The sequence below is a fragment of the Vipera ursinii genome, assembly GCF_947247035.1.
Source record: "Vipera ursinii genome assembly, chromosome: 6".
NCBI lineage: Eukaryota > Metazoa > Chordata > Lepidosauria > Squamata > Viperidae > Vipera > Vipera ursinii.
In genome coordinates this window covers 75090276-75107944 of record NC_139515.1, presented here as the reverse complement: position 1 = coordinate 75107944, position 17669 = coordinate 75090276, and the positions used below count along the sequence as shown (strand labels likewise).

Below are 17669 nucleotides of genomic sequence, written 5' to 3'. Positions count from 1 at the left end.
AACATATATAAAAATGCAGACCTTGATTCCTTATGAACATAAGAGTCTTGCACGAACCTTCTTCTGGCATTGTGACGTCCCAGTCTTGGCATCCCTAGGCAATCCCCTATTGAAGTACTAATCAGGGCTGCCTTGCTGAACTTAATTCAATCTAAATTGGCTATACACTGCCACCTGCTGAGGCAGAACAGATATACCCCTTTATAAAAGCATCCATCTGAAAAAGCAAATAAGCTTAGACAAAACTTTGCACAGTTTTTAGGTGTATCAAATCCTAATGAATGAGATACACTTTTTTTCCTCTCCTTGAAGATGTATGCTACACTTTTCAACCTAGAAAAGTTATCGCTCACATTTAAAACTAAGAAATACTTTCAGAAAAAGCATAGTAATTGATTACAGACATCACAGGGAGCAATAAATGAGGACCCAGATTGTTGGGGGCAATTAAGCTGACTTTGTAAAAATGCCGCTTGGGCGGTGGGGTGAAAGCCCTAATAAGCAGGCATAGAATGAAGGCTATTGCTAAGCACATTGGTTTGTGCTTAAATTGTAAGCCGTCCTGAGTCCTCGGAGAAGGGCGGGATATAAATGGGATTAAAATAACAAAAATAAAATAAATAAATGGACAATTTAGCTCAATTCTCTTTGCACTAACTGTATTATTAAATTGCATGCAAAACAAATACTGTATGTAGCATGTTTGCCTACAGTACAAACCAAACGGGTAGAGCAAAAGCCAGAAGACCGCATCACACAGAGAAACACAATAAACTGCAATTTTGTATCATTAACATTTTTGTGATACTGCAGTTCTATTAGTGGCCTGTTGACACGCATTTCCCAGAACAACAGAGCCTAAAACAAAGCACATGCATCATGCGCCAGAGATCTAAGGTTTACTCCCAGCATTTTATGATAACATTAGAAAAGTCCTAAGACTCTTCTGCCAGTTAACGTCAATGTTATTACAATGAACTTAAAGGATCAACAGTCAGACTCAGTATAAAGCAAATGGGGATGTGAACAGAGTACATGATTTCCAGTAGGCCAAACCAGGTAAGGAAAACACTGGGAAGATGCTGGGTAGACCTAATGCCTAGACCTAATTGTGGTCCTTGGCTTTAAGTATAGCATATCCAATGAGTCCATCCATTTTAGTTTTACTAGGCCTTCCTTTCGCTACATGCCCTCCCGTCTCTGTATCAGCTGCAGCATGAAGAATATTGAAAGGAAGCCACCAGGAATATTGGCTGGTGTGTTAGAGCCCAGGCCAGGGGTAGGCAACCTTGGCTCTTTTATGACTCATGGACTTCAACTCCCAGAATTCCTAAGTCAGCTGACTCAGGAATTCTGGGAGTTGAAGTCCATGAGTCATAAAAGAGCCGAGGTTGCCTACCCCTGGCCCAGGCCATGCAAAGAATGGAAGTGGAAGGGACAAGCGCTCCTGAGCCATTCTTTAGGGTCAGGACTCTCCAGATTTTCTCAGCAAAAAATCCAGAACCAAAATGTTTCAGCTTTTAGCTCTGTCACACCACAATCCCCCTTGAATATTTTGCCAGATCTTCTAAGGCACAATGTTTCAAGTATGACGTAAAATGCATTTTGTGCATACTACTACGCAGATGCATTTAAATATTTCTAATTTGGAAATTCTAGTAGTGAAATGTATATGCTCTAGCAATGTTATGGGATGTGCACGCAATATTAGCAGGTTCCTTATTTTGCATTAGGCATTCTACAAAAAAAAAGAGCACCAACTGGAAACACTACGTTTTACTGGCCATTCCTAATTCAAGTAAGCTTGGAGTTCGACAGATCTCCCGGGGGGGGGAAGGGGGGGGCGCAGCAGGAACTGAAAATATTTGTTTTCCAACGTCCCTGAAAGTAACATTCACTCAATGAAAGCAGCTAAAAAAAAGCCTCTTCTACTTGATCTTATGAGATGAACAGAAACAAACGTGGTGCTGAAGATATATATCCAGGTTCAGAGCCATGAAGGACTTTAAAGATGACAACCAGCATTTTGAATGGCTCAGGACTAGTTCCCGTTTCCAAGCAGCCTTCAAGGACAGCCCATACGCAGCATATTATACTAGCCAAAATGGGAGGTAACTAAAGCAAGCAAATGCATGTGTGAAAACTTTCCTTTTGTTCCAGCTTAGGCTCTTCAAAGTTATCCATCCACTCTCACAAGATTACAGTTCTTGATTATCTGCGACCGGCAATTGTTAAGAGAAATATATATATATATATATATATAAAACTTACACTGGTCACTCGACGGTAGATCTGGGCTGCATTTTGACATTCAGAATAAGGGTATTCAGATGTAGCCATCTCAAGCATACACATCCCAAAAGCATACACATCAACGGACTCATCGTATTTCTCCTCATACATCTCGGGTGCCATGAACTCTGGGGTACCTTAAATTTAAAAGAACGATTCAGACTCTAAATGTCTCAAAGCGAGCAGAGGCTGCTGGCGTTACTCACCGCAGAAGGGAGCAGATGGGGAGACCTGTGAGAAAAGAAGAAGTGGAGGCAAAAAGAAAAGGGAGGAACCCTCAGTCACTCTTTTTCATCAATGAATCCCATAGGTCTTCCATTGCAAGGTCTTTGCAAGAAGGTGAAGAATGGTAACAATTTACCATTTATATCAGCGTTACAATTCAAACTGAATTTAAGAATAAAATAAGAGGCTTTAGTAATAGAGTATGATTGTGGAATCCTTGATTGGAAATAAATGGAGAAAAATAAAAGTAAGAGACCAGTTAGGCTGAAAACCAAGTACGTGTTAGCCACACTTACCTTCCCTCCCATTGAGAAAGGAGGTGCAATGTTTTTTTCTGCATACCTGCCTGCTCTCTGCTGTAAAGAATTAATGTTGATTAGAGTCCACAGCTAGTCTCTGACCTGTAATGCTCCATTTATTTATTTTTTAATGGTGTCACTTTAAACAAAGCCTTGCAATGAAAAACCTGTCTATGAATAAAGCCTTCTTAAAAATGGATTTTTAAAATTTTCTGCAAAAGGCCACTCACCAGAGCCCTTTTCACATACTTACCATTTCACCTGCAGTACATTTAATAGGCCTACTACAGATACAGGAAATAGTGAGGGAAATCCTATAGGCAAAAATACTCAGAAATATAAAGAGATTGAGTTATAGACACAAGAGTGTGTGATTAACAAATCCTGAATCAAAAAACAATTTGCAGGAGATGCATTATCCCTGAGGTATGAAATGAATGCAGTTTTTCATATGGTAGAAAACTATACTATGTAATCAGAGATATTTAAAGCCAGAAATATTTACAATAAGGAAAGAATTATTTCCTGCAGGCAAACCAGATTTTATGCAAATTTACAGACTAACTTTTAAATCGCTATCCACCCTCCCATGGTTCGATAATTAGTATTTAAGTCTTAATCGAAAGTCAGCATACTAACACAACTGTTAACAAAAGCTGATAATATGGTAAATTACCAATTGAAAGTTGAACACAACACATGGAAAGGGGAATGTTATGTTCAGGAAACTGGTCATTTCCACATATTTTTTTTACCATTAATGTTTAGTGTTTTTAGACTGGCTGGAAAGCAGGAAATGTTTCATTGTGACAAGGACAAGATATCTGCAAACAGAAACTGCACCCTTAAAATCAGTTTTAAGGGATCTAAAACAAGAACTGCATTCTTAAAAACACGCAAGTGCAGACTAAAAAGGACAATCTTCTCCCTTGTTAGCCTGCTTCCTTCACACAGAAAATAGCAGAACAGAGCCATTAAAACCAGTTCTATAGCAATAAAATATCTGGCAAATCCAAAGTAAATGCAAACCCCCAGAAACTGAAGGTTAGATGGTAAGATTGCTTTATTAAAAAAGTTGTGTCACCCTTTTGTGTTTCCCATTATTTCCCACTTGCAACAGATATTTAACCAGAGTGCATATTATTATATTATGGTTTTAGCAAGAGTGTTCTGCTAATTGTAACAATCTATGGTATCAGCACTTCTAGTAATATACCCAAATACCAAAGATGCATAATGTACAAGGTCTATTACATCAGAGACTTTACAGCTGAAATATGGAAAAAGCTCAGAAGCAAGCTTATTTCATTTTATTAAAGAGTTTCAAATGAGATCTGCTAGAACAGAACTGGAACTTACCTATCACACTTTTGGCAAAAGAAGCTCGTTTTAAAGTTGCCAAGCCCAAATCTCCTATCTTGACTGATCCTGTGGGGCCAGTGATAAAGATGTTGTCGCACTTCAAATCACGATGGATAATGGGAGGAGTGCGTGTGTGCAAGAACTGTAAACCCTTGAGTATTTGCCGGCACCAGCTTCGCAGTACTTTAATTTTCATCACTTTAAATCTTTTTAAATATCTAGGAGAGAACAGCCCAAATAAAAGTAAGCTTCATCTTGAAACTCATACTTATACAATAACATTGTAAATATTTAACAAACAGGATATTAAAAAACAGTATCTCATGTTCAATGAACCGACCATTAGGGGACACTGGCCAAAGATGAGAATACACAATTATTATTTTTTTGGAAAGTTAAAAAAAGGTGCTAAGTAGTTTGAAGCAACGAACGGGGATTAGAAAGATTAAATCTCTTTTGGACATTTGAGAGAAAATATTTTTAATTGCTATATACTGTTTGGGGTCATTGTGTACATTATATATAAATAGAATAGATTTGTGGTTTTTTTAAAAAATAAAGCCATTAGTTTTTTTCAATCACAGAGTATTGCCACCATAGTAACACAGCATCTCATTTAAAATATGTATTTGTTTTATTTTTAGCAATTAAATTTGGAGTAAAAATAATGCTTATAGTTATCATGTTATCTCTGTATGCTCTGTTTACAAAAAATCAATAGAGATGCTGGCTTAGGGGAAAAAATACAACAGAGAAGTCATCAGTTCTAGCAGGGTAACTGTGGGGCTCAAGCTTTTACAAAAACAGAACTGGCAATTGTTTTGAAGAGCCAAGTCTGGAAGTAAAATTGCCAACATTTTAGTACAACTTTCTATGATAGGTCTTGCAGAATGTAAGGTTTACTGAATTACATATCAGTGGAAAACACTGAAGGAAAAAACTCAGTTTGATAATACCCCTGAGAACAACTAGGAATAATAAAAAGTATAGAAGGAATAAAAGCAGTACTACTGTATATGTCAGTTACTGACTACCCAATCAGGGGAAATTTTGAAATTGTCCAAAAACAAAGTCCTGATCTTTCAGTGGCTTGAAGGGTAAAAAACCCAACTCCACTAGAATCTGTCAAAGATCAATTCCGCCAAGCATGAGCCTTCCAGCAAATTCTTCACTTGCCTTGCTGACTTGTCTTGTCTTTCTTTGATGGGCCCTTGGTGCTCTCCGAGCTTGTTTTCTTGCAGACATTTCACTACTCAAACTAGGTAACATCATCAGTGCTAGTGGAACTGATAGCTAATGTGGGTAATGAAACCTCTGCAAGTAAACAAGCAAGCTCAGAGAACATGAAGAACCCTTCATTTCAACCCTGAGCTACAAATATTCTCCTTAATTTTTTCTTTCAAAGGTGAAGAATAATACAATAAGATCAGCAATCCTTGAGTTGATGTTAGTCAATAAGTAGTATTACTATAGCTGTGTGTAGTACTATCACTGTGCCTCAAAAATCCCAACGAACACTAGGGGACAGAACCCCCTCCCCCTATAAAATTTAGAAGTCATTCAGAATTTTCCAGGACAGATACACTAGCTCCACAACCAGGAATTGGAAGTAGCAGGAAAAGCAGGGGAAAGTAACCACACAAAATGATGGATTTCCTCTCACAATAAGCCAAAGATGAGTGAGACTTGTTCAGAATAAAAGAAAGAAAATTTAGTAAATTCAGTAAATTTAGCAAAGGATAACAATTATTTAATTCCTGCTTCAGCTCAATATTCACTAAAAGGAAAATACACATTACACACACACACACACACACACACACACACACACACACACACGTTCCTGAAAGGACAGAAATGAGATTGAAAATCAAAATAAATATGGGCATGGAATTCTGAATGAGTTTAAGACAACAGAACTAGATGAATTGTATAGGGAAATGCAGGCTCTATGTGCAATTCAAGGTCTGGTTATCACCTATAAAGAAAGCTCTTCATTGCAAAGAGCCTGGCTAACTGAAGGACTTTTTCTCACCAATTATTCTTTCCTATCTGGTGGGGGTGCACACTGGTTTTCCTGTCAATTAAACAAGACCCAGAAAATGTGTATATCACTGCAAAAATTAATAGAGCTCCCATCCTAACGACATTCAGAAAATCATTAAAAACATGGTTTTTCTCACAGGCCTTGGGATAAGATGGTTATCCTTTTGTGGTTTTTTTTGTTGTTGTTAGTGTGTTGTCTGTTCAATGGTTGTAAATTTCTTCTGTGCTAGCTGCTTTTCTTTTTTAATTGTAAAGCACTTGGGATCATTAAGGAATCTGGTAGCCTTAAACTTGAAATAATTATGTACATAGTTACATATATACATAAAGAAACAAACAAAACTGCCTTTGTTAAACGTTCAGGAGTCTCCAATGGGTAGTAGGTGGGGAAAACATTTGAGCATGTGAAGGTTTTTAAATAGTTGTGATCTTTCAAGACACAAGAGTCATGGAATACACATAAAGGATTCCGTGGTCTTGCAGGTTCAAAGAAGCACTTCAGCCATTTTAAAAGGTGCTTTTGTCCGCACTAAAAGTGGTAAATGTATCTGTGGCTTTAAAAGGACTTATAAAGCCCCATATGGCACGGGGCCAGGCTCTTTGCAGGATTATCAGTCCCCACTGTCTCTGACCAACCCATCAGGTCTAGCAGAGAGAGCGTGCTCCATGTCCCATCACCAAACAATACAATCTCATTGGTCCCTGGAGTCAAGCCTAGTCTTTGGCTTTGCCAGGCATGTAAAAAAACATTCCTCCAGAGATCTTGATGGCCCCAACCTTGTTAGCCTTTCATAAGGTTCTGAAGATCTGGCCAGTTTCTAAGTATTATGGTGAAATGTAATTATTCATACTGAAATAAAACAAACTAGGAATTATATTCAGTGTATGCACTCAAGATTTCTGAATTGTTTAATGATGAAAAATTAAAATAAAATCAGTTTTGCTTTGAAAAGGAGTATGTTTTGTAAAGTATGCTCCTTTTATAATTTTTCAGGCACGTTGCAACTTGCTTATTTTCTTTTTAATTAAAGGAATCTACTTAAAATTAAAAACGGAGGGTAATGATAGAAATCCTGCCAGGTAGCAATAAAAGAACTTGTAGATTCACCACACTGTCCATCTCTGATCTATGGAAACACAGATGGTATTTACTAGCTAAGAATATTTTCTAATGTATTAGATTGAAATACCAGCTGCAATCCTTCTAAAATTTCTAACATTTAAGATCCTCATAGAAAACAGATACTACATGGTTTTTAATTTTAAAAACTGTAAGAATGATTGCTGTATACTGCACACTGATTTCCTGGAGGAAGAATATAAATGTAACAAATTTTTAAAAACCTGTTAAGACTGTTCTTAACTTGAACATTCAGAGAGTATTCTCATTCCTCTTAGAAATTCTCATTAATTGTTCTCCAATATTTAGCACAGATGTGACCAATCAGTCTAAATGTGGGCCCTATGCAAGGACCACAGATTATCAAAATTAAGAGATAAAATGATCCACAATTTAGCATTTTTAAAAGTTCAACACTTAACTCCCTTGTACCTCCCCCAACCTAGACAAAACTTTCAGCCCTGCCTATCATGTAATATCATATGATTTTCTTGCTGTCCTTCAAGCCAATTTTTTTAAAAAGTACAGTCTTCAGTCACAAAAAGGGAATCTACTCTCGAATTATCTGTATTCAGAGCCCCAAAGTATGCATACTGCCTCAAAAATGTTTCTCCAATTAGGAAATTCTAGTTTCAAATAGTTCAGCTGAACTACTTAGAATTAGAATGCTCTGATTATACTGTATAAATAAGCATATTCTACCATAACACTATATGCCAGGGGTAGGCAACCTTGGCTCTTTTATGACTCGTGGACTTCAACTCCCGGAATTCCTGAGCCAGCCAGCCAACCTACCCCTGCTATATGCTGTTGAAATGCTATGAATATTGGCCAATGCTTTACTGACCACTAGAGGACTCCCTTGTTACTCATTCTGCCTGGAATTCCCAGCATTTGCTACAGTATGGACATGAGGTGGCTTGCCAAGTGAAATTCTTAAAAACTCAACATTTCCTCTCACAATACAGCATTGACAATAGTCCCAGAATGTTCATAATTTTGAAGCCAAACTGGAACACGTTGACCTCCTCCACATAAACAGCGGAGAAAAATACTCCCTGCCATATTTAAGGAGGTTTGTGCCTAAAATGGAAATTACCATGCTTTCCTTTTCTTTTTTGATAATTCAGGTTGTTGTTACACTAGCTTATACTTACGTTTTCAATGTGCCAGATGTCATAAGTTCTGTAACGAGAACAATACATTTCTTTCCCTTGACTGTAGATTCCCAGGAATCATAGAATCTAACAATATTCGGATGCTGAAGCCCTTTCAGCATTTCAGCTTCCTCCTTAAACCGTTGCCTTTCTGATTTGGACAGCTTCCGATCCTAAAAGAGGAAAACCAGCAAAAATGCTTTATAAAGAGCTACAAATGAATATTAAAGCAATATCTGGCCTTAAATGTAAAATATTTAAGGATCAAAATTACATGTTACAAGACATGAAAAGTTGTTTTGGCTATTAGTCTCTCATTTTTTGTGTGTAAATTATTGATTACCATCTGCAATTTCCTGCACAAACTGTGGATAGTAGTTGGTTTGGCTATTTCAGGAAGAATATATCATAAAATGGTAGGGGGTGCATAAATGTTGATGCATTTATTTCTTTTGCTCCTAAAAAGCAAAACATTCTTTAGACATTCTTTTTATATATAGCTTCTTATGATTTAAAAGTTCCTCTATTTTTAAAAAATAGTAATTTCTTTCTAATTTTATAATCTCCTATCAGACAATCTAAAGTGCAAAACCTAGTGGTCCTGAATAAAAAAAGAGATCCATTTTCGAATAAATATATGAAGAATCTCTAAATACTGTTCTGTATTCTTGTATTAATGCCCTCATTCTAAATTAATATATTAGCAGTATTTGTCCCTTTAAGACATAATTAAAAATAAGAAAGCTAATAATCGTAGATATAGAAAAACACTGTAAACAGTACAGAAATCAGTACAGATACACCTCCAGGCAAGAAGGGCAGTATTTAAGTTTAATAAATAAATAAATTACATAAAATAAATACCAGATCCCCATGTGTCTAAATCTGAATGTCTTCTTCCTGGGACTGACAGTAATAGAACTCACAATTTCCCAGTTTCTAGCCTAATGGCTTAACCATTATACCAAACTGGCTCTTTACATATGGCTCTTACTGGAAGCCTTTTGATTTTAGAACAAAATCTAGAATTCTTGACTTTTAATCCTTTTCCTATTCTGTTCTACAGTTAATGAATGTATGCAGCTAATTAAAATTATAAGAAGGAATGGGTTTTAATGTGTATCAGAAAGTATCCATCACCATCATCTGTTATGAGGTACATACAAAAGTACGAATCCATAGATTGATGACAGTTACACATTATACTCCAATGAACAGTTATCATGGAAGGACAAATGATGGCTTTAGTGAAAAAAAATGAGAAATAATAACTGCCAAGGGGGGAAATATTCTTCTAGGATAAATTAGCAGATTGGTGAGAATGAGACAACAGTATAGAACAGTGATGCTGGACCTTTTAGTGACCAAGTGCCCCAAAACCGCCAAGGTTCCCTACCCCTGGTTTATACCAATAAATAACGAAGAACAAGCGTTTTATATGAAGAGAGAAGATCAGACATTTAAATCAAGCATAAAAGGAAGAGTAAGCATTTGAACTAATCTTAGATCTGTGAAAACGAATTCAGTAACAGGCACATATAGAAAAAACAGGCAATTCTGCTGCCATTTTAAAAATATGAGCATAATTACTTAAGTATGAGGCTAATAATCACATTTGAATACAGTGGTCAATAAACATGGAATGGGTCAACTTGCCATGGCCAACTTGCTGCAGCCATCTCACTATGGCCAACCCAGCATGGCCAACTTGCTACGGGCCAACTTGCCACAGGATAACTCAAAGCATAAATATTATTTGTCACTGTTTCTTTAAACTTATTTCCACTGACAGAAATAGAAATAATGTAGAAGAAACAGTGGTGGACAACATTTATCACGTTGAGTTATCCTATGTGGAGTTGGCCACAGTGAGTTGTCTAGTGGCAAACTGGCTGTACCAGGTTGGCTGCAGCAAGATGGCTGCAGCGAAATGGCCATGGCAAGTTGCCATGGCGAGTTGTCCTAGACCCCAATAAACATTACAGATTGTTAGGAAGAGAATAGTTGCCTAGCAGAACAGTGTAGCCTGTGTGAACCATACAACAGCAATATTTTAAAAATCTGTTGTTTAACTAAACAGAGTTCTAAAGGTGTATTTTTAGGAAAAAAACTGATACTGAAATATTATGTTAAAATATGTTATTTTGAGTTGAATAATGCATTGGAAAAAAGCTATGACAGAAGCATTATTCATAAAACTAAACTATAAAGTAAACATATTGTAAAGTTAAATCTATAAAGGTAAAGGTAAGGTAAAGGTTCCCCCGCATATGCATGCTAGTCGTTTCCAACTCTAGGGGCCGGTGCTCATCTCCGTTTCAAAGCCGAATAGCCAGCGCTTGTCTGAGGACGTCTCCGTGGTCATGTGGCTGGCATGACTAGATGCCAAAGGCGCACGGAACACTGTTACCTTCCCACCGTAGTGGTCCCTATTTTTCTACTTGCATTTTTACGTACTTTCGAACTGCTAGGTTGGCAGAAGCTGGGACGAATAACAGGCGCTCACTCTGTTACGCGGCACTCGGGATTCAACCCACCAAACTGCCAACCATCTGATCGACAAGCTCAGTATCCTAACCCACTGAGCCACCGCGTCCCTATAAAATACTAGATAGTCACTGCTAAATGTTGTATTCATATTCCATTTCTTCTTGAAGCTATCTGAAGGGGCAGGGGAGAGAATTTATTTATTTATTTACTTACTGAATTTATATAGCTGTCCATCTCACATGTGACCCTGGGTAGTGCACACAAAGTAACAAAACCAAAAATTCAAAACCATTAAAATACAATTAAAAATAGTTAAAACTATAGTAAAACAAAAACACAAGTTTCATCCCAAAACGTAAAAACAGAATAACCATTTAGCAGGCTCCATATTTCTATGGGATCCCCATGCCCAATAATCATCAGCTTTTTAGGGCCTTCCATAACATCAAGAGTTACAGCCAATCTCACTTCAGGGGAAGGGATAATATTCCAAAGTGTGGGCACTACTGCACAGACAGTTCTCCTCTTATGTCCCACCAAAGCCCCTTAGCAAATTGGACCAGCAACATTTTCCTCTGGTTGGGATGGGGAATAACCAGGGAGAGGACCCATGCAATGTAGGGCTCTAAAGGTCATAACCAGTACCTAGAATTGAACTCAGTAGCAGATGGCAGAGTAGGTCTGTAGTGTGCAGGTCTAGACCACATGGGCAAAACTAACATACAACACAAAGCTGCATAAAGGCTTTCCTAGCTACAACTGCCAATTGCCCTTTGAATAGGAGTCATAGATCCAGAAAGACCCCCAAATTGTACACAGAGTCTGTTTAGGTCAATGCTACCCCATCCAGTAACACAAATGGTAAATTCCTGGGTTCAAAAGGCCCTCAAACCTAAGGCCACTGAATCATGCCAGAATTAAGCCAAAGCCTGTTGTTCCTCACCAAACCCCAATGGTTGATGATACCTCATTCCATGGCAATGTAAGACCTCATCCAGCGGTTTCATGTAGATGTCAAACCAGAGTGAAGAGAGTACCAAATCCTGTAGTACTCCACATAGTAAAAGCCAAGGACAGGACTTCTCATTCCCAATCAACACCAAATGGAACTAGCCTCAGAATAAGAGAACCAGCACAATATAATGCTGCCTGCTGCTAGATCCTACACCCAGTCCAGAAGTATAATGTAGTTCATGATATCAAAGGTTGCAAGAGGAAAAGTAGAGAAAGTGGATACACTACCCTCATTCTGCTCCTACAAGAGGTCATCCAAAAGCACTCACGCTGGACTTGAACCTGGATTGAAAGGGTTCCAGATAATCCGCTTCATCTAAGACCCGTTGAAGATATTGCACAAGCACCTTCTCATCAATCTTCCCTAGAAAAGGGATGGAAGTTGTCTAATATGATGGTGTCTAGCAATGTTTTCTTGAGAGGCAAACTAAAGCCTCTTTAAGGATAGAGGAATAATATCCACTCTATAGGAAGAATTCACTGCCACCAGAAGCCAATCACACCTCACCTCTGGAAAGGCATTAAGCCAGACAGAAGAGCCACGGATCTAACAAGCACATGGCCGAGCTCACTGTTAAAAGGACACTGTTCACTTCCTCAGAGGCTATAAACCAGACATGTCAAACACAAGGCCCAGGGGCCAGATCCGGCCCGCGAAGCCATCCTGGAAACAGTGAGGGAACGGCCCCCACTGCCTTGGTCCTGGCTCAGAGACCCTCCTTCTGCCAGAGACCCTCAGATCTGTCCCACTCCTGCCCAGGCCCCCATAGGCCCCCTTGATGCGAACGATGTAGGGCTGGCCACGCCCACCCAGTAGGCCATACGCACTCTAGCCACGCCCACCCAGTAGGCCACACCCACCCAGGCCATACTCAAGCGGCCCTCAATGAAATTGAGTTTGACACCCCTGCTATAAACGGTCTGCATGCTCAGTTTGGTTCGGTTATTAACCCTAACGGAAATGTTAGTAACATAGTTACAAATATACCACAATGCAGTATGTGAACATTTTTCTTCCAGATTAAAAAATCTATATTAGTTTCAGCACTAGTTTGAATATGCAAAGTGTAACAAGGGTGATCTAGCAAATGAAAACTATATCTTTCAAGGAGACAATGAAGGAACAGAGAGTACTAGAAAGGAGACTCTGACGACAACTGAAAGCATGTCACATCCATTGCAGTGTACAGAATATGGAATAATGTTTTTTAATTTACAGGAAGGCAGAGTCTGATTGAATGATGAAAAAACGATGTCCCAACTGTAAGGGCAGTTTGCTGCTGGAATCCATTTCCCAGAGATGGACTCCTCATTATTGCATTTGTCCAAGTAGATAGGAGCCATTTAATTTGAATTTTTGTACTGACTAGGGCAGGGGTAGGCAACCTCGGCTCTTTTATGACTCATGGACTTCAACTCCCAGAATTCCTCAGTCAGCTATGCTGACCAAGGAATTTTGGGAGTTGAAGTCCATGAGTCATAAAGGAGCCGAGGTTGCCTACCCCAGGAGTAGGGGCTTGAACCTGAAATCTAAATGAGCCCTTTTGGTTTTATGAAACTATGATTAACGTATTAGTGTAGACGGCAAGATAAAAGAGACAAGTAAATCCTTTATTGGTACAATTTTTATTGCTAATTCTTAAATTATATGCCAATTATTTTGCATGAGCCTAAGAAAAAAAGTACTATTGTGAAGAACTCTGCTACCAAACCCACCCACACACACACATGTAACGAGACCAATCCTACTCACACGTCCACATGGCAGAAACAAGAATTTTAGGTAAAACTGCCATGCATGACTTTAAGCACCCCCTTCTCCTTTCTACATAATAGAACAACATAGATTCTGTTCTGAATCTTCCTACTGCAAATCAATGCAGCAGCATGCAGCAGTTTTTTCAATTGTGGCAATAATGTTAATATCCCCTTCCCCAGTAGAAAAGCAAAGTTCCACTTATCTCTAGCTTCCAAATCAACTGAAAAGTTTTTTTTTTAATCAAGCTGCCTTTCTGTGTCACAGTTCTATGTACTTCTGTATTTTAGTCCTTTGAATTGCCCTCCCTGGTCATAAGCATAGAAACTGTCTGTCTGTCTTTTTTTTTATAAAACTGAAATTAATATTTATAAGATGCATCTATATAAAGTGCATCTCAAAGACTTATCTCAGAAAAAAAACTGTTGAAAATAATTTAGTGAAATTTGCTATGGTAATAGTATACAAGGCCTAACGCAAACGTGAACTCAAAGAGTCTTTAAATCTGGCCAGTATTAAAAGTTATATTCACGGACTTCCGCTTTTGCGTCGTGGCAAGACAAAGACAGGAAAGCAAGGCTCTGCCTTCCGCGCCTGATTTTGCCCTGCTGGGGGCCCAGAAAAGGGCCTAAAGTCACCCCGAAGAGGCGATGAAGAAGGAGTGCCTTGTCTCCGTTCAATCCAAGGAAAGCCCTATAAACCGGCAGGGAAAAGACTAGCCACACCTCTGTGACCGGTCATTAGCTGCTGACAACAGAAGCTTTAATTAGCACATTGTAAACAGCATGTTTGGACTGTGTGAGATTATTGATCCTTTCTTTACCATTTTACAACCGAATTTCCTGGGAAAGGCTCCCAAGAAGCCTAAAACCTCCGGATGTGAACGGAAGCAGAGTTTTAAATTTATGGGGAATAGAAATACATAATACTGAAGTGAACGTAGTACAAAAGTACAGTTTTGATAAATTTGAGAACTGAGATAATTGTTAAGATTTTCTCTTTGGAAAAAAAACATTGAGGAAAAATATAAGAAATCAAACCTTTGTTTTAAGAGTGGAAAATGGACTTTGAATCACATCTAGTGGTGATTCAAAGCATAGCACTATAATTTGCTTTGCTTGGTGATTCCTACCCTGAGATAACAGCTGGCAATAAAAGAAAATATTGTGGCATACCTATTATTCTGACCTTCTTGGATTATACATAACTACTGAGCTTGGACTTTTAATTTCAAGAGCTAGTGGGAGAGAAAGAAAAAATTGACCTTGAACTATGCTTAGCTGGGAGAGACTTTTGAGCTGTTTTCAGAGAGGTTGAACATTCTGAACATTGTGGATTACAACCTTGCCTAATTGACAATTTTTTGGGAATACCTGAGACAAGGAATTACTATAAAATAGTACACATAAAGACCAGAAAACTAATCTCCAGGAATGATGCCTCAAGAAACAACAAACACCTTTCAGAAAGAAGTATATTCTATGCTACAATCAATTCAACAAACAATTGTTGAATAGAAAGAGGATATAAAAAGAAATGAGACTAAAAACAATTTAGACAATATAAACGAGCAAATCTCCAAATTAAATCTACTACTAGAAAGCTCCCAGATAACGACCAGAAAGTATGAACAATCCAGAAATCAGAAGATAAAACAGAGGAAATGGATTTAGAGATGGAACAGATAAAAGAATTGCAAGACTTAGCTATAACAACGAAAATGCAAAAGACCTTTTACCCCTTAGGTCTGCAAAATATATTTGATGGCAAAGAAAAAGATGCTTAAAAAAGGGAATATAGAGCTGTTAAGGGAAATGTCACAACTTGGGAGACAGGAAATGAAAAAGAAATGGAGGGAGAAAGGAACTGGGAGTAGTTTAAGGAATATAAATTCCTTAATTGATTATTGATTTATGAACTGATATTATTTGTATGATATTAGTAAAATATGATGAAGATGTTTATATCTAACTTTGTATACATCAACAATACGAAAAATTGTAATGGTGTAACGAAGAGAAAATGGAAAAAATATGAAGAAAGGAGGATCAGGGAAAAATACTAGATTGTGTAGTATTGAACAGATTTATATTGAAAAAGTTAATGTTAAATATTTGAACCTAGACAACATATTGTTTATTAAGCACTAAAGACTGTAATTCTTAAAAATTAATAAAACTTTTAAGGAAAAAAAAGTTAAATTCACCTAAAGCTAAAAGATATATAAATTTTAACTGTTCAAGGCAGAGTTCACAGGAATTTCTTTCTTTCTTCCCTGTAGCAACTTATGAGGCAGGCTCATTTGAGAACTGGTTACTAATCCAAGATCACCTTGTGAGTATCCATGGTTATGAGTAGTTTTGAACTTGAGTCCTCCTAATCCTAATTCACTTCATCACTCTGGCTGTCAGTAAGGTAAAGTTGGAAAGATGTTTTAAATATATCAGAGAGCAAGATACTGTATCTACAGATGTTATTTAGTATGACTTATAGTACTGACTAAACAGTCTGTCTCTCGTTATTTTGTATTAAGACACACATTGATCTTGGCTTTGTATCATTTCATTTTCAAGAGACTGAATGAGAACAGGTTGGAGGCCATTTCTCCATTATTCTTCAGGTTGTTATGGTCTAAAAGTCTCATATAATTTAGCTACTGTACCTTCTTGCCTTCCTATTTTAGGACAACAAACTCCGCTCTATATAGACAGCCAGTTTGGTCTAATGGTTAAGGCATCAGGTTAGAAACCGTAAGACCGTGAGTTCCGGTCTTAGTCATGAACGGCCAGTCACTTTATCTCAGGCCAACCCACTTCACAGGGTTGTTGCTGTGGGGAAAAGAGGAAGGAGATATATTGGATATGCTCACCGCCTTGAGTTATTTGTAAAATAATAAAGGTGGGATACAAATAAATAAAATAAACCTTGTATTCAACTTTATAAAAAGGTTATGTTAATACCATCAAATTTGTCTTAACTAAAGTGAAGCACTGAACAATATTTTTCGATACTGGAATGGATGAGGCACATAGGGAAACTTTATCAAATTTGAAGATGATAGCTCAAATGAACATAAGGTCATTATTACTTAGGCCCAAGACTTTTGAAGATATTTGTGGCAAAGACCTGTGTAAACAGAAAATTGAGGAGTTGCCTGGCATATAAGAGGAAGCAAACATTGGTTTTTCCACAAGTGTACAGAATCTGTTAAGTTTATTCTGTTCCAACCCTTGAGAACTTGCTTCCTCATCAGAGTAGCCCTTACGCTTAGGGAGCACTGAATCTAAAAATCCATTCACTACTGATGTGGCTTACTGAGAAGGTAAGAGATTTTTCTTTCAACATAACCTTCCTTTGTTTTATCTCTTACACTGAAAATAACTATTTTCCAGCAGCCATAAAAACCTTTACAGCCAAGATTATAAGCTCTCTGAAACAGCATATAGCACATTCTTTTGCCATAATCATGACATAACTCTCATTGAAATAGTTCAGTCCATTTTTAATACATACCTCAGTGTGCTTCCAATTATGTGTTAAGACTGAAATCTGGGCTAATTTATTGGAGACTGGTATGTATTTATATTAACTGAAATTCTGAATTAATGGCACTAGTGATACCCTGGTCTCTGATTTTGCGGCACAATACCATTTTCATATGGAAAAAAAGGAACCTGACTGATCTAGATACTATAATTTTTTCAGTTTAACATTTTACCTTTGTTGACCCAGAAAGAACCTGACAGCCTTCTATAAGCCCTTAAACTCCTGGTTCTGACAAAAAATTTTGGATGGAAGAGCTAATACCCTAAAAAACAGAAATAAAATTGATTTTTAAAAAATAGGCTAAAAATAACAGAATAAATTTTTAACACAAACCAATGCAAAGTTCTTTACATAAGAAAGAG

At 37.6% G+C, this 17669-nt stretch overlaps 1 protein-coding gene across 1 annotated transcript in view; it reads right to left on the bottom strand.

Moving 5' to 3' along the window:
* WNK1 (WNK lysine deficient protein kinase 1) overlaps window positions 1–17669 on the bottom strand; it is a 141169-nt gene that overhangs the window by 98017 nt on the left and 25483 nt on the right. The window contains exons 2-4 of the mRNA XM_083366795.1: window positions 8502–8674; window positions 4176–4396; window positions 2272–2429 (exon numbers count right to left, since the gene is read on the bottom strand). Of these exons, the coding sequence (XP_083222921.1) occupies window positions 2272–2429; window positions 4176–4396; window positions 8502–8674 (552 nt within the window). The remainder of the gene's footprint in view (window positions 1–2271; window positions 2430–4175; window positions 4397–8501; window positions 8675–17669) is intronic.